The following is a 27420-nucleotide window of genomic DNA, read 5'->3' as shown; positions in this document are numbered from 1 at the left end:
AGTTCGAATCTATGGGAATTCCATTATACATCAGTTGGACAAGTAATGTAACAGTTTATTCGGGAGATATTCCCCCGAATTACACTCGTGCATCAAAATGACCGGATAATTTCGCATTCCAGCGTGTTTTCTTTGAAAAACTGCATTCGGTCATTTTCATTTTTGGAGAAAGAGCCCTCCACCTTCGGTGTCGGGTTTTTTCTCCAAAAATGGAAATGAACTTGTGCAGTTTTTATGACAACACGCTGTCATGCAAAATTATCGGTAATTTTGATGCACTTGTGCAATTACCTACGAAAACAGTTCCAATTTTTCCACCATTTGCCCTATTGCCGGCCGAGAACGTGCTTCATGATGACCCATAAGTGCCTTAGTTTTGCTAACTGTAATGTTTATCGTCCATTTTTAGTATCGGAGAAGATTTAACTTCTCAAATGTCACAATACGACAGCTTCAGAAGCGACATATCTCCCCAGCTATTCAAAAATGAGACTTCATCTACTCCTATTGACTTATTCATTCATCATTCAACTGCTTTTGAGCAATTAAAAGTATCTATCAACAAACAACGTGAGTTATAATAAATCACTGCTATAACTCATTCCATTATTGTTATTGAGGGGAGGAATGTCACTTTGATAATTTTGACGTTTATATGTAACTTTTGAGGATTGTAAATAAAGTGGTCTCTCTATACTTGTATTTTAGTATATATTGTTATAATCGCAGGTAAAGTAGAGTATTCAACTTGCGGTAATGGTAATAATTCACTTGATCAATCACAGCACTCGTCTGTGGCTCGTGCTGGAAACTGCATCTGCGTGAGTTATGACCTACATCACCGCTCGTTGAATAATATACTGTTTCCTTTAACTGCTATGAAAAGTAACGTATTCTTCATAGCTTACTAAATTTCAAAACTATGTATTGCTCATACTATGAGGAATATCATTCCACACGGCACTTTGCCCACACCTCGCTTGGTAGACCAATGAAATTCGGCTTCTGAGTCGTTTCTATGCAAAGGCAATAAATTAGCACATACTGACAACGAAGGCCATTTGATTTGAATCAAGTCCATTACTTGATTTATTGAAATTGGTGCAGTTGTAGGAAAATTATAGTGTGCAACATGTGAAGAAAGTCCTTTTCTCGCTCGCCTCTCAGGCTCGTGCCACAAACTTCCACACTCGCGAGAAACGTTGGACTTTCTCCACTTGTTGCACAATATACTATTCTTTGGTCTACCAAGCGAGGTGTGGGCAAAGTGCCGTATGGAATAATAATTCTCACAGTATGAGCAATACATAGTTTTGAAATTGTGTAGGCTATGCAGAATACGCTACTTTCTTTAGCAGTTGTAGGGAAGGTCCTCACACGTGTGATTGCATAATATTACCTACAGGTCATCAATGTGAAAAACACAAAATGAATAAGTATAGACGGATATAGTAGGCCTACTTAACTACCAGAATATAAAGTAATAATAAGAATGGAATAAAAAATACTGGTATGGATAACAGTTGAGATGATAAAAGGTCGTTAGGTATTTAGCTAAGGATTCCACACTCCCGAGAAAAGTTGGACTTTTTGCACGATATGCTATTATTGCAACCCTCAAATTCACATTTATTACGAGCTTTTATAAGGTTGATCAAGGCAATTGTTCACTCATAAGTTATAAATTTTGATATTGAATTCAAACTTCATTTGAGTTTCTTCTCCAAGTATGATTGTCTTGAGATAATTTGATAGAAATATCAGCTCAACAGCTCTATTAGGTGACAATACTTATAGCAACAGGACGTTTTCTTTGAGTACTTCGATTCTGTTTTGGTTGAAGTGAAGTAGGTAAGCCCCTGTTGAAACCTGCATTACTCTCAGAAAGAAATTTTGTATGTCGATGTATAGAATTTTTTAACGGAATTTCAAATTACTCTAGTTGAACGTTTCTGGTGAGTTCTGCTGAAACTATTGTCGATTCCCCTGTAAAATCAACCGGACATCTATATTATTCACCCGTTGTTCAAATTTGGCAACAGAGGACAAGGTGCCTCTGGCCATCTCATCATCTCCCAATTACGTCAAGGATGTAGATCCTGAGGGGTTCTGAGTCCTCGGCCAAAATCCGATTCGATACCCCAGCATCCTGGGGAATTTACCACAAGAAAATCATGTTCCAAACGTGCCACGTTGAAATTTAAATGGAGGTGAGCTAATGAAGGAGCGGATTTCCTTGCATAACAGATGTTGTGTTTGGATATTTGATTAAAGAATGTGTCGAGAAGGAATCCCGGAGGGAGCTGGAGGAACCGTAGCGTAATATAATTGTTTTGGGCGGGTATTAGGAGAGGGGATTCGAGGTAGAACAATGCTGCCTGAGAGCAATCTCAGAAAGATGTGGAACGTTGAATTTTTATCGCTCTGATGTCTGAGATTCATATTTTGTGATCATGAACATTTCATTTTCTTTTATTGAAATTCATGATTTGATCCCTCTGTTCTGTGGTTCATTGATAGCTATTTCCAATGATATTCAGCAATATTTCATAGTGTGCAGTTGGTTGCTTTCTGCTTCGATTGAAAAATGTTTTTTTTTTGGTAAAAATTCAAAAAGTTCTCTTATATTTGAAGCAACTCAGTTTATTTTCAGTGAGAAGAATGAGGTAGGAAGTGTTATCATGATAAGTGGCGAATGATAATTAAGTACTATCAGTTGAATCCAGTTGTGTGAAGACTTGTTTGCTGTTAATCCAATGCCTTTAAGGTTATGTTAAATGATGATTAATGTTGACGTTGGATATATTGGTGTACAACTTTGCTTCCGCCGTCTTGAAATAGATGGCTGTAGCAGTGAGTGGTATATGAAAAAAATATATCGTAGATGTCATCCAATATGCTAAGGTATTTGTGAACATAACGCCATCAAAATATTAGTCGATTTGTGTCTAAATGATGAAGTTATTCTCGATTAAATCATGTCAGCTTATAAAATAAATAATCGTCATTTGCGGGATGTTGTGATTTTATGCTTTATATAAAGAAATCTGCGGCATACCTATGGTGAGGCCGCTATTAGTGAGAGAATGTGCCGAGAGCGGTTTCAACGCTTCAAGAACGGTGATTTTGACGTCGAAGACCAGCATGGCGGTGGAAGAGAGAAAGTTTTCGAAAATGCAGAGATGGAGGCATCACTTGATCAAGACTTTTGTCAAACGTAACAAGAATAGGCAGGGTCATTGAGAGTGACGCAACAAGTCATTTCAAAAAGCCTGAAAATCATGATTCAGAAACAAAAAAATTGGGTGCCATACGAGTCGAAGCCGAGAGATGTTGAACGGCGTTTGTTTGTGAACAGCTGTTTGAAAAGCAAAGACGGAAGGGATTGCTGCTTTATATTGTGACTAGAGACAAAAAATGGGTCCATTACGATAATCCAAGAGCAGAAAATTAAAGGGAAATTCCTGCCATGCTTTCACGTCGACGGTCAAACCGAATATTTACGGTTCCAAGGTCATGTTCAGTATTTGGTGAGACCAGATCGGCGTGGTGTATTATGAGTGGTTAAAACCGACTGAAACAATCACAGGCGATCGTTATCGAACGCAAGTAATGCGTTTGAGCTGAGCATTAAAGGTCAAACGGCCGCAATACAACGAGAGACAAAATAATCAAGATCAAGAAGACGCTGGTAAATTCCTTTGAAAAAAACAATTTCTTTTCACAACGGCAGCATGGTTATAGGAAAGGAAAATCAGTAATGTCTGCGAATTGGGAAGTAATAAAGCTCACAACATCAGCTTGGGATGATCATGATATGGTGGAATTGGTGTGTCTAGATTTAACGAAGGCCTTTGACACCGTCGATCATGATGTGCTACTCGACAAATTACACCATTATGGAGTGAGAGGGGTGGCCCATAAACTGATAACTTCATACTTGTCAAATCGGGAGCAGATAGTAACGTGGTTAGATCAAAGATCGAGTGTTGGAAGTGTCAGGATAGGTATTCCACAAGGTTCGGTGCTCGGGCCGATCTTATTTCTGGTATACATCAATGATTTGATGTGCAGTGTTGAAACTTATGGAGGCACCCTATATGCCGACGATGCTTCAATTATGGTCAGAGGCGCAAACGCTGCGGAGATACGAAATCATGTGATAACAGTCTTGGAGCGCATAGCGGAGTGGTTTCAGGCCAACAAACTGAAAGTGAATGAGAGCAAAACACAACACCTCTTGCTTTCACATTCGGTACCAACATCTGAACCCATCAAGTTTCTCGGAGTCCATCTGGAAAATAGGTTAGGTTGGAAGACCAACTGACCAACTGACCGTGCCATGTATGTACATTCACACCTGCCTTAAATATGTACTCAAAAACATCCACCAGTTTCCCAGAAATTCAAACAGACATGCCTATAATGCGCGAAACAAGGCAGCCCTGGAGACACCTTTCCATCGTCTGGCATCTACTCAGCGATTTGTTGATCACTGGGGTCCTGTATTCTACAATATGGTACCTGATCGTATAAAGGCTCTAAATGAAAAACGTTTCAGCACGGAGGTGAAGAGGGTGCTATTGAGGACGGCGATGTATGAGGTGACTGAACTTTTCGACTGTGATATTTTTGATGTTTGATATTTCATGTTTGTACAAAAATATTGTTATTTGTGAAACTGTTAAACTGTCCTTTTTGACATTTTGATATTATTGCTATTCTTGACGTTTTCCTGTATGTTTTACTGTGAAATAAATATATATTATTATTATTATTATTAATGTGATTTTATAGCATGACAATTCTCGACCCCAAAGTTGCTCCCACTGATTATCACTTGCTTCGATTAATGGCACACGGCCTTGTTGACCCGCACTTCCAGTCTTATGAAGAAGTGAAAAATTGGATCGCTTGAAGTGATAAACAGTTCTGTCAACGCAGGAATTGTACGCTGCCCGAAAGATGGGAGAAATTAGTGGCCAGTGATGGACAATACTTAGAATCACAAATGTATAACCAGTTTTTTACAATAAAGGCTCGAATTCCGGAAAAAACAGCGGAAGCAAAGTGAGATGCCTATGTGCATTTGGAAAGATCAATGGAGAAGAAGGTGGGAACAATCAGCAAACTTTAAGGGTCTAACTAGCGATATTATCCGCCTTCATTGGGACATCCATTCACTGAAATTTTGCTAGGGAATGGATGCATATCTTTTAATTCCAGTATTTGGATGAGAAAATCATCCTTAGGTTTAACTTTGGATCTTAGAGCTATAAAATATTTCTGGAATTCCACTTCTTCAATATAGCAGATATGGTAGCTTGTTTTTTTGTTGGAAAATCAAAAACTACCTAAACCATCCCTGGCTACGCCCGAGGTTTTCACTCCGTTTGAAGGACAAAATATCAATCTGAAATTTTCAAATTTCTGAGGAATAACTATAAACGTAACCAAAAAAAAACTTTTAGAGTAGTCATTGTTGCCAAACCACCAGAATCAATTGAGATATTCAGGGACAGACTTGTCCCGAGTTTTCATTGTCACCGAAATTAATGACCATCGATCCCTTCTCACTCTTCCCTCCATTCGTCCACTCGCCTCGGAAACTCCAGCTGTAAATGTCTCTCTGTGACATTCCGTATCTGATGAACATTAAGTCAGGAATTATGTAGAATGGACTGTGGAGGGCAGATTAGAAATTCAAAGTGGGACCTGGAAAATATAAATGAAGAGTTGCGAAGTCGACAACTGCGACCGCAATTACATTAAAGGGGAGGGGGAGGGGGGTTGCTGCTGCGTCCCTGAGAAGTTTGAATTCGTGTTCCCCCCTTTTCAATAGGGAGCCCGTTTATATTCACTCTCAAATATGACGACTGCGTGTAGTCCCATTAAACTAAGCCGATTAGGGAGTTGTCGAATATTCAACAGATCATTTTGCGTCTTCGGTGTTCTTGGAAACTGGAGGTTCTTCTGCGTCAATAGAAATTGGAGAAACACATTCATTAAGTCGCATTAGAAATAGATAGATTTCGGAATTTGTGTGGGAGTCTTCGAAACGACTTTGATCGAGTTATGAGTGAAGTTGTTACTTAGGAATTCGACTTGTTGAGCGCATCGATGACTGCTCCGGTTCAATTATCGACGAATCAACCCTTATGAGGATGATGTTTTCTTTGAAGTCAAGTAGTAGAGCTGTTGAAATTGTTGCTTTATGAATATGATTCGAATCTGATATATTGAGGTATAATTGACTTTTATCATAGAGAAACCTGCGAACAGTTGTAATAGCATCTACATAGTTGGAGTAAACTACTGAAAAAAGAGGAGATACAATTATTGAGCTTGGTTTTCGTTTGATTTCTGCATCTACTTGCTTCTTAATGGGGTGCTGGTTCCAGCACTCTTCATACTGCCTTGTTTTTTTTGCTGTTGAATACTGTTGTTCTGTTTGGTTTGATAGTGCTCATGTTCATAAAATTGATGCACAGCTCAACGTTTCTATGAGAATTATCAGTGAAACTAGTAGATCTACACCTTTACATTGGATACCAGTGCTATCACATATACTTCCGCCTCATATTTGTAGACAGGTCTCAGTCAAGAAATCTTGGAAAAATTTCATTTCTACCCGAACTCATTTCCAATTATGTCTTACCTCCCAGATACAAGAACAGCCAAATTAAAATCAAGCAAAACTTCATAGATTAATACCTTCCTTCAATCTAATGAAAGTGCCAAGAAAATTTGGCGTTCGGAAGGGAGTTCTGGTGATGTTTTCATCAAAAGTCTCATCGCTGATACTTCAGAGAAAGTTCTATATTTCAGTCTTCTTAGGAAAATTTGATGTATTTTAAATCAACTTAGGACTGTTCATGGCAGTGTTAAATAGTATGCTCTTCAAATATCATTATATTGATAGCCCACTATGTGGGTGAGGTGGACAAGAAAGCATTGACCACTTGGAGAATATTTTTCCAATTTATAAATTCAATGATGGTTTCCAAACTTTTCATTCAATTTCAGATTCCTTTTTAGAATGAGTCGCTAACTTCAAATCAATATGATAAAAACTAACATTTAGTACTCCTTTCTGGTTCTTTTCTTTTTTGTTTCAGGATTTAATTATAAAGTCGTCAACCGTTGAACCGTTGGTGAGGAGAAAGGATAGAGAAGATTTTGTTTTGGATGGAAAGGAAGCCCTTGAATATAAATATTTCAGCTTATTCTGTGAACGTATACACAAATCACTACACTTATCTCTGCTCTTGTATAATACGACCAGGACTAAGCATAACATTTGTTGCTATGGAATGGTCAAACTGAACAAATTGCTCTTTCATCTGCTTGACCGCCTAGTTTATTCTCCAGATCTAGCCACCAGTGCTTACTGGTTTTTTTCAGACCTCGAACGAATACTCCAGGGAAAGAAATTTGGTTCTAATGAAGACAAAGACATAGACATAGTTCGATGGGGCCGCAATAGAAGAAGATTTTGGAATGGATGGAGAAAGAATTGCCAGAATAGTAAAGGATGGAAATCCAGGAACACGTCGACCGCTGGGAAGACCGCCTAAACGGTGGAAGGACCTCCCAAGAGGCATAAATAATTGAGAAATACAAGCCACCGGCTTAAAATATGTAGAAGAAGAAAAAGAAGACAAAGACAAATCTTTCTTCAGAAAAGGTATTAAAGACTCAGAGTACCTAGCGTTGCTGAATGGGAGACCAAGGCTAGGGCAGAAGCATGTTGTCACAACATCATTTTCTGCCTCATTGATGTAGATTCAGATTGATATTAGTGTAAAGCTTAGGCACTATGTTGAGCTTTGAAGTTCAAACAAGTATATTATAAATTATCTCTTCAGAATTGATGAAGTGATTAAAATGAAAATTGTGACAACTAGCCCTGGTCTTCCTCACACGAATCACTCTTGAAGGTGACTAAGTTGATGAATGAAGTAAAATTAAAAAAAATGGCTTCTATTGGTCAAAGCAAGTGTTATCTATAGTGTGTTTTTTTTTCGAGGTATATTACTTTTAGTTGGCCTTACTGTTCAAGATGGCGACCGATTTAAAAGCTGTCGAGTGATTTATTCTCAGTTTGGTTTGGCAATTCATCATAAATAGACTCACGCCTGAACAACGCTTGCAAATAGTGCAATTTTATTTCGAAAATAATGGTTCTGTGCAGAATACGTATCGCGCACTACGTCCATTTTATTTTGTTTAGCGATGAAGCGCACTTCTGGTTGAATGGCTACGTCAATAAACAAAACTGCCGCATCTGGAGTGAAGCTAATCCTCAAGTGCATGTCGAAACATCCAGAAAAACCGACTGTTTGGTGCGCTTTATGGGCTGGTGGAATCATTGGTCCGTACTTCTTCAAAAACGATGATGGCCAGAAGGTTACAGTCAATGGTGATCGGTATAGAGCGATGATTTATAACTTTTTCATTCCTGCATCGAACAACCATGATGTCCAGGAGCTGTGGTTCCAACAAGACGGCGCAACATTTCACACAGCTCGTGCCACAATCGATTTATTGAAAGACACGTTTGGTGACCGCCTAATTTCACATTTTGGACCTCTGAATTGACCTCCAAGATCTTGTGATTTAACACTGCTAGACTACTTTCTGTGGGGCTATGTAAAGTCATTGGTCTATGCGGATAAGCCACAAACCCTTGACCATTTGGAAGACAACATTCGCCGTGTTATTGCCGGTATACGGCCACAAATGTTGGAAAAAGTCATCGAAAATTGGACGTCCAGATTGGACTACATCCGAGCCAGCCGTGGCGGTCATTTGCCAGAAGTCATATTTGAAATGTGATGCCACAAGATTATCTTGCGGATAAATAAAATGCATGTCAATCGAATAATACACCGTTTTTTTATTGCAATTTAAAGTTCTATAGCTCTAAAAAAAACACCGTTTATATCTGGTCGAAATTCTTCGTTCATGGCCATCTATATTACCAATCGAAATGTGTCTATCTTGACTGAGTCACCAAGAAATAGACCTAATATCGCCCTGAATACCTTTATACCTATCGATAAATCTCTTCGACCAGGTGGTCCCCTCATTATAAATATCTCCTTTTCGAGATCTGCCATCTGTTGGCACGTACTCTAAACGATCAACGGCGATCTTAAAATAGCAGTAGCGCGGTTTCGGGACCAAAACAAACACCGGGGTGACGCGGTCCGTTCAATGACCGAAATATTTCTTAAAGTGTTTGCGCCTAGGTTGGAAAACGTCGAATGTTTCTCTTTTCAACGTCCGATACTCCGTATCCGGGGAAGAAATATCGCCGATATAAATCTCGGAAGGGTGAGAAACGACCGATAGGGTGCTATATTGATTCGGGTGCAAAAAAGAGTGAAGAGATAAGTCAGCCGGTCTATCGAGTTGAAATTCATTTGTTGGTCCATTGCGTCTCAGAGGGATGTAAATTAGAGGTGAGCCGGCTTTCAAGAGGGTCCTTCGAATTGTTTACGTGTCTCGAGGTATGGTGTCTTTTCTTTGGGAGAGTAGTGCGGAGTTGGGAAAGAATGGGATAGAATAGATTCGAATCAACAGTAAGAGCTGGGTCTGAAAATAGGATTTTTTCCTCTGAGAGTTTTTAACATCTGTGGATTATTACAATATTTAATATAAGTGACCTTGGGAAACGTCAACAAATTTTCATTATGACCCAATCACCTGAAATTTTAGGATTCATGAAAGTTAAGATGAAGGTCAGAATATTTTGCATCTTCCTTCATATCAAGCTAACTTATTATATTATTTTCAATAATAATTTCAATATGAATTATACAATTTCAAGTGGAATAATCCAGAATGTTCTTAGAGAATTAAATGAATAAATTAAATAAATAACATCTTTATTCAGAGAAACAGGATTATAGATAAGCAAAAATACCTAGTTGATCACGAAATTAGAGACAGAAAAATTGTCGAAAAAATAATACTCTATATTCCACTGAAAACAAACTCCATAGAAATTTTTACGCATATAGAGTTTTCAATCTTGATGAGTAATTTCGCGTTCACCATAACTAAAGGGTGTTTTTTTTAGAGCCATAGAACTTTGAATTGCAATAAAACAACGATGGATTATTCGATTGCCATGAATTTTATTTATCCGCAAGATAATCTTGTGGCATTACATCTTAAATATGATTTCTGGCCTATAATCGCCACGACTGGCTCGGATGTAGTCCAATCTGGACGTCCAATTTTCGATGACTTTTTCCAACATTTGTGCCCGTATATCGGCAATAACTGCACGGCGAATGTTGTCTTCCAAATGGTCAAGGGTTTGTGGCTTATCCGCATAGACCAATGACTTTACATAGCCGCACAGAAAGTAGTCTAGCGGTGTTAAATCACAAGATCTTGGAGGCCAATTCACAGGTCCAAAACGTGAAATTAGGCGGTCACCAAACGTGTCTTTCAATAAATCGATTGTGGCACGAGCTGTGTGACATGTTGTGCCATCTTGTTTGAACCACAGCTCCTGGACATCATGGTTGTTCAATTCAGGAATGAAAAAGTTAGTAATCATGGCTCTATACCGATCACCATTGACTGTAACGTTCTGGCCATCATCGTTTTTGAAGAAGTACGGGCCAATGATTCCAACAGTCAGTTTTTCCGGATGTAACGGTGTTTCGACATACACTTGAGGATTAGCTTCACTCCAAATAAGGCAGTTTTATTTATTGACGTAGTCATTCAACCAGAAGTGCGCTTCATCGCTAAACAAAATAAAATGGTCGTTGTGCGCGATACGTATTCCGCACAGAACCATTATATTCGAAATGAAATTGCACTGTTTGCAAGCGTTGTCAAGGGTGAGTCTATTCATGATGAATTGCCAAACAAAACTGAGAATAAGTCACTTGAAAGCTGTTAAATCGGTCGCCATCTTGACAAGTAATGTCAACTTAAAGTTACATACCTCGAAAAAAACACCCGTAACTACTAGACAATTTATGTGGTCTTCAAGGGAACAATGGGTGCATGAAAGAAAGAGTGTTCAGATCACCCTTCAACAACGCCAAATCAGTGCTTTATTTCGATTTCTTATTAATAATTCAAAAGGTCGTTGAAAAGTAACCATCTAATAGAGGTTTTAATTGTAGTCGGATTACAAGAAGATTTTTGAAGAACCCATTCTTGGAAATTTGACGAGTAGTATGATATTTTCATAGGACATCTTTTTTTATAATTGTGCCTTTTTAATAGCTAGTTTATATTTTTTCGGAAAAATTCAAAATGACATAATATGCTACAAGCTTAGAATGAAGATCGAAGGAACGGAAAAAGAACTTTTGTGCTTTTGTGTGAAAATAATATTCACGGAGAGAATTCACCGTGATACTTGACCTTCAAATTCGTTCGTTTGTGTATGAATGGGTTTGAATATCTAAGATTCCGGGTAGATGAAGCATAATTTATACCAACGTTTCTCAACCACCTACTCGACAACCTCAATACTGATTTACATATTCCTTGAATGGCGAAGCATTTTAAGTTAATTTTGTGCACAAAGTTGCCTTCAGATATCAAAGCCGCAGTGATCCGTGTTCTCTTATTAGAAGACATAATTACAGGGTAAAACACACAATAATTATGAATATTCACTGACCTTTCCTTTCAGCTGCACCTGAACGGCAAAAACATAAACAACAATATTTATTTTATGCGAATATAATAATCTGTGGATTTCATTTCGTGAGAGAAATGATGGTTCAGAACGCATGCAAGTTATGACATGCATGAATGAATATATCCGTTTTATTCTGCGGTTCGTTCTTGAGGTTTATTGAATTCATTTTAGCATGAATTGCCTGCAAATTACATTTCCTGAGTGTTCCGGGAGTTTAAACAGCAGGAAGTTCAATAAAATGATATTGGAAGACCATCAATGAATTTAATGGGGATTGCAAAACTATGCAATCAATTTAATTGCACGTTTCAAGATATCTGGATGAAGAAGGTTCGCCTGGTTGGCATTTCGAGCTCTCGTTTCCCGAACATTCTTTTAAATTTTAGATTCGACTCAATGATGATGAAGCGTCGAAAAAACAAAAAGCTTGATGTTACAAATTGGCATGCGAGTTCCCAACTCCTTCAGATCTGTTGTCACTGAAATCTTAGTTTTTTTTATGGGTGTATTTCTTGATTTTTTATGTTTGTGATGACGCAAACAACACAAAATTTCATTAGACGCTAGGTATTTTATAGTATTTACTTGCATTTTCTAAACTCTGTAAGATTTTTTATTCCACGTGAGTTAATTTTGAAATCATGAAAAAAAAATTTGTACTACCGCTATTTTTATTTTTGTGACAATTGTTTCGTCATGATTTCTTCGGGTGAATATCCAGTAATTTTCACTGTTGTTTATGAGAATCTTTTACCCATAATAATAATAATAATCATAAAAATAAAATAAATCGAATTAGTTTCTTTCTGTGTTTTCCGGAAATCACAAACTACTCCACACAGTTAGAAATTGCGGTTTTTTCTCATTTAAAGTTCTTCCTCTATAACTCGTTTTAGGTGTAGGGTTTGTTTAAGTGACCATACTATTTTTGTACGTAGAATCGACTGAAATAAAAAAATATAGGTTCTAATTTGAAAATATTGAGATTTGATCAATTTGAGTTATCCAAGTTCATGATCTTTTTATAAACACCCTGTACATTTTTGGTCCAATCCGCAATCAGTCTTCTTGTACAACGTATTTTCGAAATCGAAAAAAGAAATTCTGGAAAAAGTTTTTTCGGCCGCAATATTCAAAACAATGTGGGTGCTCATCGCCATCATTTTTTTCATAAGAATCCCATTAACTCATGAACCGTTCAGTTTTCACCCAAGGTATGGCATATTGCCGAAATCTGTCTAATGATGTAAAGATATACTGGGTGTGCCATTTGAAATAGGGAAGTAGTAGTCTGTTTCCGGTATAACCGGAAGTTGAAGAGATCTGAAAATATTTTAGGGAAAAAGATCATTGCCTCAAACTCCGATATGCAAATATTCAGCTCAAAATTGTGAAGGGTTTTCCATAAACGTCTAACAGGCCATCCCGGTGACTCACCCTGTATAAGGAATCTCTTTGTTCCCAGACTTGAATGAAATTTGGATAATATGGAACAAATTCTGAATCAATCTTCTAGATACACTCTTTCCACCAATGCTTATAAGATCAAACCAGATTTTTTAAATCAAATTTCATTCATTATAATATCGAAACGAAGAATCATATTATGAGATCCTGAATTAGATCTTGTTTCAGTGGGCAATCAAGATCCATTCAATTCGAGGCAATGTAGACATAGCATGCAGTGGCTACATTCGATTCGAAAGCTGAAAACATTGGGATAACACCCAACATACCCTGTAAAATCGTAACTGAGCAATCTACATATTTACTGAAACCATCAACAATAAATAAGATGGCAGCTGATTCTATCGCTCTATTACAGAACGACCGAGTGGGGAATAAATGCGACAATTCATAGAATCGATTCGTTCTATGGGATAAATGGCCAGTCAAGCCGTATCTATGCTCGTATTTTGAAACTGTCCAAGTTTCTACTCTGAGAGAAGTTCCAACAGAGTTACAGGGCAATTTCTGAGAGATGCTTGCAATGTTGCAGAATGTCCGCGATTTTTAGTTCCATTAAGGAATATGATTGAGTTTGTTGTTGAGTGCAATTCTAGGGGAATTTTTCATTTCGTGATGGTGAAAAATTCGTGTACAGAAACTTATCGAGAAATTAATACTGGTAATACTGGCCAAAAATGTCCCTCTCAGTTCATTCATACTGGTGCTAATTTGAGGAAATAGAAAAAGATCACGGTGATGATCTTATGTGAACAACTACACAAATAGTGTAGTTTTTCATTGCCAGGAATTGAAATCGAAGGCTAAAAAGGATTACTTACATATATGAAAAATAGTGAAAGTGTGCTCTGACAAACTTGAAGCCTAAATAACGAAAAGAACATCTTCTAGCCTGTTGTTTGGTTCAATCTAATGAAACTATCATTTTTAAGCTTTGTAATAATTATATATTTATAAGGGTTTCTGTATTTTTTTCCTGACAATAATATCATGTTTAGAAAAATTGTTCTGCAGATATCTTCATCCTAGAAGTTCCTTCTATTTTTTAAAAGGTTGAAGATCTCAAATAAGATCACTAAGCTGCGATTGATGGAGTATCATACAGCGTTTGATTTTGTGTACTTTCGTTAACTATACAAAGTGAGTTTTAAGTAAGGAGCGCCTCACTTATTTTTTTAACGGATATCTCGATTTTCAAAGAATTTAGTGCGCAAGGATCTTGTGATATGGCTGATATTAGAGTGATATTTTTATCTTAAATGAAAAAAGGTTTTTGACCATTTTCTATTATTTATATTGATACAAATCATACGATGTTATATATTTCTGAAATCAGGAAAAATTAAGCTTTCAAAAAATGGCACAGAAATCTAGTGTACCCATTTGAAAAAACATAACTTTGGGTCATAGCTTCGTAATTAAAAACCCTTTCGAAAAGTCGAGCACGCCACTGGATGCTACGTGAAAAAGTGCCTGTATAATGTTTTAATTTCAGAGCTGCATCATCAGTATTAGCAGGGATATAAATGTTTTTCGATATCACCATTTTTCCAATTTTCGCTCATAACTCGAAAACAAGAAATGTTGGCCAAAAATGAATACTACTCTTGTTAGTTTCTCAGAAAAAGAAACCGAGAAGGGGGTATCAGATTTTGTATCTCCTCTGGTTTGAAAGTTGTAGTGCTAAAACATCGAAATTTGCCCACCCTGTACACCAAAATCTATAAAAACCGTTAGATCTATTTTCGAGATAATTGAGGCATTCCATATTTGAAATGCATTGTTCAATTGATATGTATATCATTATATCATTCAACTAAAATAAAATTCGTGTTTATAATCACATATGAATGACCTATGATTTTTAAAAATGCCATGGATGCTAATAACTCAAAAAAAATCGTGGTAATTCATTGAGAGCTTCCGGAGAGAGTTGTGATTTTTATATCGAAATATTTTGTGAAAATAATGAACTTTCGTGTGAAATCAGCAACGCACAATAAGTAACATTTCAGTTAACACATGATGTCAATTGTGTTATTCATTCGTATATTTTCATTTCTCTTCCAATTCGAATCAAATGAAAGAATAAAGTTTTAATGTTCAGTTATGTACGAATTTGCTTATTTGGTTAGCGAAGTGGCTTCGTACGTCTGCTAAGATTTACATTTCAGTTCACAATCAGTTGCAGAAATCGAACTTCGTATTTCAGTTATGACATAAGTAATTTATATTTCCGAAATGGAGCCAATAAACAGATAAATTTAGACTGAAATTAAACAAGCTGCAATGGTAACAGTCTATAAATCATGTTGAAATGACGGCAGTATGAATTTGTATTGAGTTTGAGGACTTTCCCTGGTGATTTAAAGGTTCGAGGTCCAGATTTTTTCAATTAGGAACACGTGAATGCAATTGCTTTTTTGAGCGCATTCTTTGCGCTTTATATTGCTCTGGAATTAGATCGAATTAAATATGGTTTATACATAAAGCTGAATCCGTTTGCCGAACCTCAAAACTTTTTTTTCGAAGATTAAATTCAAATTTCACAATTCTATCACTTAGTATTACATATTATCACATGGTACGATAATTTATTCCTTGGTTGAATACCTCTTACCTTTATAGTATTGCAGCACGAGCCGCAGGCGAGTGCAAGTTGAATACTATACTTTATTTACGACTATAACAATAAATAATAAAATACAATAATATAGAAAGAACTTTATTGACAAACCCCAAAATTTACCTTTAAATGTCAAAATTATCAAAGTGACATTCCTCCCCACAATAACAATAATGGAATGTTTCCTTTCGGCCGACCGAATAGAAGCACAAAGCCATCTTTTCCGATTTATTATAGTGAGTTATTAAAACTTACGTTATTTGTTAATAGATACTATTAATTGCTCAAAAGCAGTTAAATTATAAATATATAATTCAATAGGAGTAGATAAAATCTTTCATCTCATGAGGCTAGTCTAATGGCCAATTGCACTATTCAAAAAGTAAACGCTGTTTAAATAATGAATGTTCAGTACTAATCGATAATTATAATTTCTACCGATAATAATAATAATAGATGTTTAGCTAAACAGGAGATATGTTTGGCAACATTTCAAAATATTGACGGTGATCATAGAGAAATTAGGGATTTCATTTTTCTTGTATAATGTTCTTTGTTCTTGTGGTGACAAAGTTAACATAAATTATAAATTATCATTAAAAATTGACATTGAATGATAATTCACGATCTGAATCTGAATCCATATTTCAATGTTGAAATTCCTCACAAAAACAAACACATAAACACACAATGTGACACAATCAGATTATGTACATTGAGAAATAATATTTATGGTTATGTAATATGTCATATGTTTCGACGTTTTGGGTTGCGCAGAACCATAGACCTAATATCAAATTGATATAAGGTCTATGCGCAGGGCACTCTTCAAAACTAATCGGGAAAATAAACGTCCAAATTTTCCTGTTTAGTGTAAAAGGTGATTAGGCTACATTAAACTTCATTAAAACATGTTGCAAGATAAATCATAAAGTAATCAATGTTTAAATTTTAATAATAATAATAAACTTTATTTAGCACTCGGCTATTGAAAACAATACAAATATAATCCACTAACTTAACTGAATTCTTCATGAATATAACTCATTAAACATTTTTTGAATTCTATATAATTATTACAATATTTGATCTTTTCAGGTAGTTTATTGAAGATAACTAATCCCCTGCTAAATGTGGATTTATTCATTAATGTAGTATTAACTTTTTCTATGTAAAAATCATCTCGACGTCGTGTATTATAATTTTCAATCAATGTTGAGGCAAATGGTGCAACAGGTCATAAATCGCGACGGTTGAAATGTTAGAAAATAATAATTTTTTTATGTGCAGTGAGCAGACATTTTTAACATGAGTTATGCTGATTGAATTACAAGAAAAACTTATTTCATGTAACTCATTAACTGTTAACTGACTGCTTATTCATGCAGAAACTGTAGAAAATGAAACAACAAATATGCTCGGAACCAGAGAAACACTTATGATCCAAATATAATTTACGTATATTAAAGCCTCCATAAGCAATTAACGATAACATATCCAATTAGTATCCCAGTAAACTACCGAATCCAATTCGCCCTTGTTCTCAGAACAAATGCGAACCGATTATTGTGAAACATTTTATTGAAAACAACAACATAAAGTACGGATTGAGCATACATATTTGCGAGCCGGGCAGCTTGTTGACAATGCTAAAAATTTGAACGCGTATTACGTTGTGGAACGCTAACAACATAACTGAATTTTATATCGGCAAACATGTTCGGGAAAATCTCGATGTGTATCACGGATTTTGAACCGCATATTCTGTCATGGTTAATTTTTATTTCCGACCGCAGTCGCTGTATCAATGCCTAAACAGAAATGAACGAAAATCGAACACTTCAATCGAGATCACTGAACAGCTGGCTGATTCTTAGTCACCCAATTTATATTTGGAATCTGACAGTCTATATATATATATAGATGTTTATTTGATGTAATTGCCGTTTGATATCACTAATGATCAACTCATTATAAATATGAGAATTTGAAGATGATTGTATGGAAGTATAATAAGATCATTTCCACGATCTCTATTTAAAACAATAATTGTGTGTTTATATTTTAAATCTCGGGCATATGGTCTATTGTGCTCCTTTCAGAGCTGTTCTCACTATTAGTTGTCGTATTCTACAGGCTCTACATCTCAACCCCAGTTCCAGAGTTCTAGTGAACTCCAGTAGGTACCGGATTTTTCACCATAATTTGACCCCCCCTTTAACTGTATTACTAAAAGAGGTACAAAAAAATGTTTGCTACAAAAGTTTCACGAAATCGATTAAGGTTTTTTTAAATGATTTCACAAAATGAAAAATATACATAGTGGGCAACATATTGATGGCAACTTCATTTTTTCAAATGGAACACCCTGTATATTTTTCTATATTTGACTAGCTCTCTTTCCCCTGATTTCGAATATTTAACATATGTTTGGTCTATCTTTCTTATTCTGAGTACCACAGAGTTTCAAATTTTAAGAACCACCAGCAAACTAAGTAATCAGTTTTCAAGTGGTAGGCTGCCATAACTCAAAATGCTTTTTTTTTCAGTTATATCGTCACGTCTAGACCACTATCTCTCTTATTCTGAGTACTACAGAGTTTAAGATTAAGAACCACCTGGCGAACTAAGTAATCAGTTTTCAAGTGGAAGGCTGCGATAATTCAAAATGCCCTTTTTGGAGTTATCTCGTTTGTAACGATATACGACATACGTGACATGCACAGAAAGAGGAAAAATTTGAAATATTTTCACTTTATGTGAAGAACAATAAAAATAAGAAAGCTACAAGGAGTTACTAGGAGATATATGGAGTTGCATCCAAATCATCCAAATTCCAATTTAAACTGAAAAACGTATGTCATATCGTTGCTAACGATATAACTCACAAAAAAGCATTTTGAGTTGAAAACTGATAACTTAGCTGGCCTGGTGGTTCTTAAAATTTGAAACTCTGTGGTAAGAGGGGGAAAGAGAGCTAGTCAAATATAGAAAAATATACAGGATGTTCCATTTGAAAAAATGAAGTTGCCATCAATATGTTGCCCACTCTGTATATTTTTCGTTTTGTGAAATCATTTTAGAAAACCCTAGTCGATTTCATGAAACTTTTGTAGAAGACATTTTTTTTTACCTCTTTTAGTAACAAAGTTAAAGGGAGGGTCAAATTATTGTGAAAAACCCGGTACTTGGGATGGCTTCAAAAATATTATTTCCTCACTTTCACAAGTCTCTTTTCTAAAAAATTTTTTGCGTTGGCCAGGAATGATGAGGCATTGCGTCACCAGAGGATAAGGTGTTTCCTCCTTACACCACAGAATCTGCACTCGTCGTTTTCTGCTAGACTTATTCTTATGAGGTGCTTCCTGGGGCGACAATGCCTTGTTAGGAATCCAGTGAGAAGGTTTTGCATATTTTTGCTGAGATTCAGATACATATATCCCAGACAAATTCTAGGTTGAGTGTGTTGAACTTTATTTCCCAAGTGACCGAGAACCCAGACCAAACAGGCCCTGCTATTCAGCCTATGAAATTTATAAATTGGACAAGTATTCACCAAGTGGTCAATGGTTTCTTCTACACCACACTCACATAGTGGCCTATCAATAGAATTCCATTTGAAGAGCATATTATTGCAACGACCATGACCTCTCCTAAGACGATTTAAAATACACCAAGATTGACACCTAGAATTTTCTCTGATGGATCAACGATTAGACTTTTGTTGTAGGCATTACAAAAACTACATTCCGAACGCCAAATTTCCCTGTCAATTGCATTAGATGGTAGGCAGGTTTGCGTCGCTTTTCGAGTCGAGAGACAAGTCTAAGACGAGTAAAGAGCAAGTTTGGTCGGTCAACTTAAAACGTACGACGTAAAGACGGTTCGCGGACTAGATTAAGACGAGTTGCGAACGAGACTAGACTAGAATTAAAGACGAAGTAATTAACATTCGAGTTATAGAAGAAATTCGGTACCGTATCTACTGTACTTGTAATGTAATTGTGGCTTTGAAAATTTATGTGAATAATTAAAGGTGTTCAATTATTACAAACCCGAACAAAGTCACGCAAAAAGAGGAAAGGCCAGGAAATCGAATCATACCTCTAGACAGTCTAGACCTAGAGTCTGGACTATAGATTGACCAAGCCTACAGATATTTATGGAAAAATTTAGTTAAAATTGTTCAATGATTGTAGATTTGAAGAAGATGAAGCTTACAGGCGTCTAGATGATGATGAATATTCCAGAAAATGAGACAAATAGAAAATATCGAAATTCAATAATCGCATTCGACCTTAAGTTAAATTTCTATCGGAATATTCAGCCCTTTGGGATAATCTCGAATAAATTTCCCCATACTTGTTCTCGCTCTGCCCACACTGCATCTATTTACACTAGGAAAACAACTGCATTATTCATATTTGATTATCTATTCCCAATATCCCACCCAACTTTCCCATCTCGTTCGATTCCAGGAAGCAGTTTTCTCGATTTATTCGGGATGTCATCTTCGTCAAGTACCCCGTAATTGGTTTTCGAAAATCAACAGACTTATTTATAAACTTCTAATCGTTTTGTTTCTAATTATGAATTCTTCGAACACACACAAACGAAACCGTTGTTTCGCATGAGGCGCCGTCTGGAGGTTATTTCCGAAACTCACGTGAGATATCCCCCTCGGAAAAAGGTGAGTAGTGAGTTTAAAATAGCGCGCGGGATGTCACTGTCTATCATTTATAAAGCCGAGGAAATTGATAGTCGGTTTGTTTCTTTTTGATGTCGATCCGAGGGAGTCACCGCGCACAGACTACTTTCTGTTGAAAATCCGTTCCGATCGCTCCCGCGGAATTGACAGGAAGAGTCGGGAGGAGATTGTTCGAAATGGAATATCTGAGTCGGATGTCGACTAATGGAGAAAAAAGCTCAGTTTCTGATGTTGCAATGACGGCTTCTTCTGTTAAAATAGGAGAAAATGTGCGTTGATTTAATGGATGTTGTTTTTCTCCGAATTGCAGATGGGGCGAAGTCCCTGTTTGATGGAAATTCTTGGAAGTCGGATGAAATGTCACAACTGAATGCGAAATGATTCGATTCGTGTTTCTGTTATGAACATCTGGCATGAATTCCGTTTTGTGTTCGGAGAAAATTGTCGGCAGCGATTTTTACAATGATTAAATCCGGAATGAACGGATTGCTACGGCTCTTGTCAACATAACATGATGGCATGTGACTTTTCTGTTTTGTCAATTTCAATAATTCCAAGGAAGCATTTCTGATTCGATCGAATTAAAAATGATACTTTTCATTTCACAAATCAGATCTTGTTTGATATGTGAGAAAAACCGGCATGATATATAAGGTGATTAATTAGTTCACCGACAAACTGTGCAATCCGTACTAGAGAAAAGGTTTTTTTCAATTTGCCTACAATGGACTAGTTTTCATTTTTTTGTTAAGGATTTATTCTAAAAATTCAAGTAAAATGAAACAAAAATGTGGAAGAATCATTTGAATATCTCTAGAAATGAAAAAGTTATGGGACTCTGAAGTTGCGCTTGGAAGAATAATTTCCTATTACGCGTAAGTGTCGTGACGTCACACACTTGACGACTGGTATTCGCAGAGTGCTTACGAATTCATTGGTGTACAATCACTTGTGCCGTTCGTGTCGTGTTTTGTTCGTTACACGATGGATGAAATAACTTACTATATATATATATATATATATATATATATATATATATATATATATATACATATAAATTACTTTTTTTTTTACTTTTTACTCCTCACATAAATATGTTTTGCCATTGATAGACTTCAACAACCAGTACTCAACTACAAACTGTTTATGAAACGTTTTTTAAATAAATCATCGTTATAAGTTGAACCATTATGTAGCAAACTCATAAGTAGATAATTACTTGAAAAGTTTAACTCCTTTTATTTCTGCATTGACATAAGATGGATTTGAAGAAAAAACTCCATCACTGCGAATATATCTATTTTAGGCAAATTGTCACTTTGTCCTTTCACGAAGCCTTCTTCCATTATGGTGACATAAAAACAAAACTCGAGTTAAAACTACACTGTTCAACTACAAACGGCGCGAGAGTCTTGGTGCAGCTAAGTATTTAAACGTAATTTATGGTGTAGCGATCAAAGGCAAGAGCCGTGACGTCACAGACCAAAGACGTTCCGCCCTAAAATACGTAAATTTAAATAATCTATTTCTCAGTCATTTATTGATGGATTTTCAAAATTTTTTCACTGATTTATCAGTTTTGCTCTATATTTTAATTCTATCTTGTCAAATAAAGTATTATTAACATCACTAAACTAGTCCATTCTTGAAATGCTATCTTTGTCAAAGAAATATACAAGTTTTGACTTGGTAAGTTCAAAGAGAAGACACTGATGAGGAAAAATTGTATTCATTCGATTCATTATCCGTTCACCCAATTAGTACACTTTAAAATAATTTGATTTTCTCTCCAGTTGATTCTTGATATTTTATCCATTCAAAACTGTATTCCTAGACAAAAAAGTAGATTTTGGAACAATGATATCATAATTTTATAATTATGTTTCAAAATTTGTTCATTTCTCATTTCAGCTAGCTACGTCAATGAAGAAATACAAATCCGATATCTGCAGAAATAACGACGAAAGATATAAAGGATTCACAACGCTAAGCGCCGATATATAGAGGACTTATAGCTCTTTCAGTGTACGACTCCAGATTGATGAGAGACGATGCATCGAGCAAACAACAGTAATGGCTTCCCGGGCTCGATTCTTCCGAAGGCGGTTTCATCTGATGCCCTAGACGCTTCGAGAGTGTTTAGTTTCACAACTATCGAGACTACCAAGCAGCTCGAAGACCGGTGAAGCATCTGAGACACGTAGCGCTGATAAATCTCAATCCTCTTCAGGAGATCTAGAGCGGAAAAGTGAGAATCATGCAGATAAAGAGGTTCTTCAGAACGATGCAACGTAAACACAATATAACAAATGTTGAATTGGGCAAGGAGACGGATAGACATGTTAAGACGAGTCTGATTGAAGCTGAAGACATCCGGAATTAATACTTACTATTCATGAAGAATAGTTTCAAGTTCCATCAGAATATAGAAAGTGAAGCTATCGAGATGTTTCTGGAATATACGGATAATCAAAGAAAACACTTTATAAATCGTGAATTATCCGTCGAAGTTCCCTGAAATATAAAAGATTTTGAACATCGAGTTCTGATCTGAAACATAGTGAGGTTTCACGGGCGTAGCTCACATCCAAGAGTAGTTGCAGCCTCTGGAATTTCATCCATTTTTTTCTCGGAAATTTCAGATTTTTACCTATAATTTCTGAGATACACTGCGCAAAAAAATTAACGCACATTCTGAAAATCTCAATTTTAATGAAACTTAACTCTACATTGACCTTATAACTTATTTTTCATGTTCTCTCGGGAAGGTTTCGAACGAAACAAGACACATTAAATGGAATAAAAATTCAGGATTTCACCGAATCTTATGTGAAAGAAGAGAAATAAACAATTTTCAAAATACTGGAATGCTGATAAGTGATTCAATACTTGGTATTTACACCCCTTGCGTTAATTACAGCTCGGCAACGACGGTTCATACTCAAAATGAGTGATCTTAAAGTCTTCTGATCTAATCCTTCCCAGATTTCTCTGAGTTGGATTCCTAAGTCATTAAGAGTAGCTGGATGATTTTCTGAACTTCTCAGCCTTCTATTGAGGTTGTCCCAAACCTGCACAATCGGATTGAGATCTGGACTTCTTGCTGGTCATCCCATTCGAGAGACTTCAACCTCTTCAAGGTACTCCTGAACGATGCGCGCACGATGGGGTCTGGCATTATCGTCCATAAAATGGAATTTTCACCAATGTATGGGGCAAATGGCACTACATGCTCTTCAAGAATGTTCCTTATATACCTATCAGCATTCATAGCTCCATTATCAACGACCACTAGGTCTGTGCGAGCAGTCAAAGATATTCCACCCCATACCATAATCGATCCTTCCCCGAAACGAGTAGTATTCAGGAAATTGTACTGAGCATATCTTTCATGTGGACGTCTGTATACAAGGAAACATCGATCACAATGGTAGAGGCAGAATCTAGACTCATCTGTGAAGAGAACTCTTTCCTAATCAGCCTCTTACCAATCGATATGCTCTCTCGCAAAATCCAAACGCGCCCTTCGATGGGCTGGAGTAAGAGCTGGGCCTCTTGCTGCGACACGAGGCCTTAAATCATATTCTCTGAGGCGATTTCTTATTGCTTAAATTGGAGATTCCATAATGTGCGTTAATTTTTTTTGCGCAGTGTAATATACTCGGTAATATTCTAATCGCTAAACTGCAAGCATTTTCGTGATCTAAATAATCGAATCAATCAATAAAATGGTACAATAGTCTCATGAAGATACTTTTATTTTTTCAATTTTCTAAGGGTTAGGTATGGAAAATTTTACGAACCTCACCGTTTTGAGGAAATTCTAACTCGAAATTTGGGAAAAAACTTGAATTTCCATCCAAAAATCGTTTCATCTCCAAAATTATTCGTCACAGACCCCTCAAAAATAAAAGTCTTTTGAACATCGAGTTCTGATCTGAAACATAGTGAGGTTTCAAGGACGTAGCCTACGTCCAGAAGAAGCATTTTAGTGATCTACAAACTAGAATCAATCAATGAAATGGTACAATAGTACCAATGAACATCCTCATTCACTGAATTTATTTGAAGGATTTCTTTAGATACAGCATTGCCAATTGTTTACTCAACAGAAAGTGATTGATTGGTTCGAGACACCAAAGTTTTTTCAGTCTAAAGTTGAAATTCAACGATTAGTAGCTTGAGAATAGGATAGGACACTTCCTAACAAAAGATATTAATTTTTCGATGAGATAATAAATATACTTTCAGACCTTTTGATGAATCATTCAGTATTCAATCCATCAATTCTTTCTCTTTCACTTGGCATTTCACAGAAATCACTCTTGTTTGGAATAAAATAATATTCATTGATGGGATTTCATATGATCAATCATTTGGAATTTTAACAATTTCCAGTTGTTGGCCGCGTTATTTCAGCCGTTTTCACTATTAACACTTTTGATCAGATTACCAATTCATGAAATGAATAATTTGTCCTCAGTAACGGCCCTGCATGTGTCAATTTATTGAATTTACATGTTTCATTTGGAATAAAGCTATTGATGGATGGAAAAACACGATAAACAAGTAAATAATCGTTTTCGCTCATGATTCAATGAAACTTTTCGAATTGGAACTGAATTTCAATTTTGAATCATAATATAAACGTTTCAATATTTGTAATAGGGGATTACAAACTGGTTTTTGATAACGCCAAAACAAACTCGAAATTGGTTGAACGCAAGAAAAATATTTGGAAAGTGGTTTGGTCAGCAGAGCGAAGCTTCAGGGCTGTCCTGAATTAACACCGCATTTTATCTAATGAGTTTGATTCATTGAAGTTTTTCCTTAAAAATTACCCATTTGTGGTAGAAGAGATAGCCATGAATTATTGTATTGGGGTAACTTATATAGGTACATAGGCCTACAACTTTGCTTTCGTCGTTTTTTCCGAAATTCGAGGCTTTATTATGAAAAACTTGTTATACATTTATGATTTCAAGTATTGTCCATCGCTGGCCACTACTTTCTGTCATCTTTCGTGCCGCGTACGAATCCCGCGTTGAAACAACTGGTCAGCTTTTGAAGCGATACCCAAATCGATTCAATTTTTTGGCATGTGGGGTAGGACTCCCCATTTCAACGTTTCCAAGTATGTCTTGACTACTTTCGCAACATAGGATAGACCATTGTCATGCTGTAAAATCACTTTATCATGTCTCTCGTTGTATTGCGGCCTTTATCTTCAATGCTCAGCTCAAACGCATTAATTGCGTTCGATAACGATTGTCTTTGATGGTTTCAGTCGGTTTTGACAACTTATAATACACTACGCCAAACTGGTCCCACCAAATTCTGAGCATGACCTTGGAACCGTGAATATTCGGTTTTTCAAATCAAATCAAATTTATTTCACAAATAGTTACAAAGCCAAAGGTAACAATTAATAGTCAAAAATATATATATATATATACCAAAACATTTGAAACAGAATACAATATCAAAAATGAATACACATGTATTATTATTGGCCGTGGACGTGGAAGTATTGCCGGAATATTCCCAAAATTTTCTGCACTTGGTATTATCGTAATGAACCCATTTTTCTTCTCCACAATGCAATGCAGAAATCCATTTTATCTTTGCCTTGCAAGCAATGGCTCACAAGAAATCAAACAAGTATTTTGAAATAGCTCATAGCGCCACTTCCAATGATTCTGCCAATTCTTGTTGCGTTTGACACGAGTGGAAACAAAACGGTGGAAGCAAAGTTGTACTCCTAATAATTGGAAAACAACAAAAACTAGACTCTGTCCCTGTATCTACGAGAATAATCGTTAAGTTTCACCATCAAAAAGGGTTCATCATAAGAAGTTTCATTTTCAATAGTTAGCTAAATGGGCAGCTATCACATTTGAAGCATTCATCTTTTGACATTCGACAGTTAAAAACCATGCCATTTCTAAAATTAGAACTATACGCGCTTCAACAAAGCATTGAAATTGTTAAAGGTCACTACAAAAATGGTGAAAGTTTTTTAGTATTGGAAAAAACATTACATGATTTTGCACGATACAACTTTCTAGATTTTTTTACGCTGTTGCCAGGCTGTGTTTTCTGGTTGCTAGATCGAAGTTGTAGTGAGTATCAATTGAGATCATAAATGTCCATAACACAAGAAAAATTCATTCATATCAATTTTTACTTACGGTTATGCGGTAGATAAACATTGAGGTAGAGGCAGTCTTCACTCTGAGGTCTCAGATAGTCCCTCAATCTCAAAAACTCCTTCAATCTCTGCGGTGCCATGTCTTTCGTATCAGGAAACATCTGCGGACAGACAGGTCCAAAATTGTCGGCGTATCTAACGCCGTTCCAAGACGGTGCGCCACTGGGCGGCATGAACCTCAAGTCTCCGACAGGTGGCGCTGCATAAGGAATCCCTCTATATCGTTCCACTTTCGTTAACAAACCGTTCGGGTTGTCAGGACTCACAATGACACCCTGTATGTCACCTTGTTTGAGTTTTAGCACCTTCGTGTAGTACAAGTAGTCTTGGGAATAACTAGTTATGGTCTCGATCAAGACCAGCGGTATTATCACAGTTAGGGCAGACGTTATGTAAGACATTTCGAATGTTTTTTTTTTATTCAGGTCCACATTTATTTAGATGTGAATGGGTAATTTTCACTGTATCACAACCCTCAAAATCTGCATGTGTGTCAATTTCTTGAAAATTAATATGAGATCGTATTATTATTGCTCAGAGAATAAACTTTTCAATCGGTATTTGATCACTTGAATAATATCAGATGTTATTAATTTTTGATGTAATTTTTGCTGATGACATGCATGTTTTGAAACAGTGAGTTTTCCGTCACGATACAGTTTGTATTCTGTTGTGTCGAGAGTACGTAGACAAGATTTCTCTCAAGAAGAACAACATAAAAACTT

At 36.2% G+C, this 27420-nt stretch overlaps 1 protein-coding gene across 1 annotated transcript in view; it reads right to left on the bottom strand.

The window, feature by feature from the left end:
* LOC123678053 overlaps positions 1-27219 on the bottom strand; it is a 100156-nt gene extending 72937 nt beyond the window's left edge. Inside the window, exon 1 of the mRNA XM_045614826.1 lies at positions 26676-27219. Within this exon, the coding sequence (XP_045470782.1) occupies positions 26676-27096 (421 nt within the window). The 5' untranslated portion in view covers positions 27097-27219. The remainder of the gene's footprint in view (positions 1-26675) is intronic.
* Positions 27220-27420: the final 201 nt, after the last annotated feature.

Source organism: Harmonia axyridis, chromosome 4 (assembly GCF_914767665.1).
Source record: "Harmonia axyridis chromosome 4, icHarAxyr1.1, whole genome shotgun sequence".
In the NCBI taxonomy this organism is placed as follows: domain Eukaryota; kingdom Metazoa; phylum Arthropoda; class Insecta; order Coleoptera; family Coccinellidae; genus Harmonia; species Harmonia axyridis.
The sequence above is the reverse complement of the archived record's forward strand: the minus strand, read 5'-3'. Positions and strand labels throughout refer to the sequence as shown.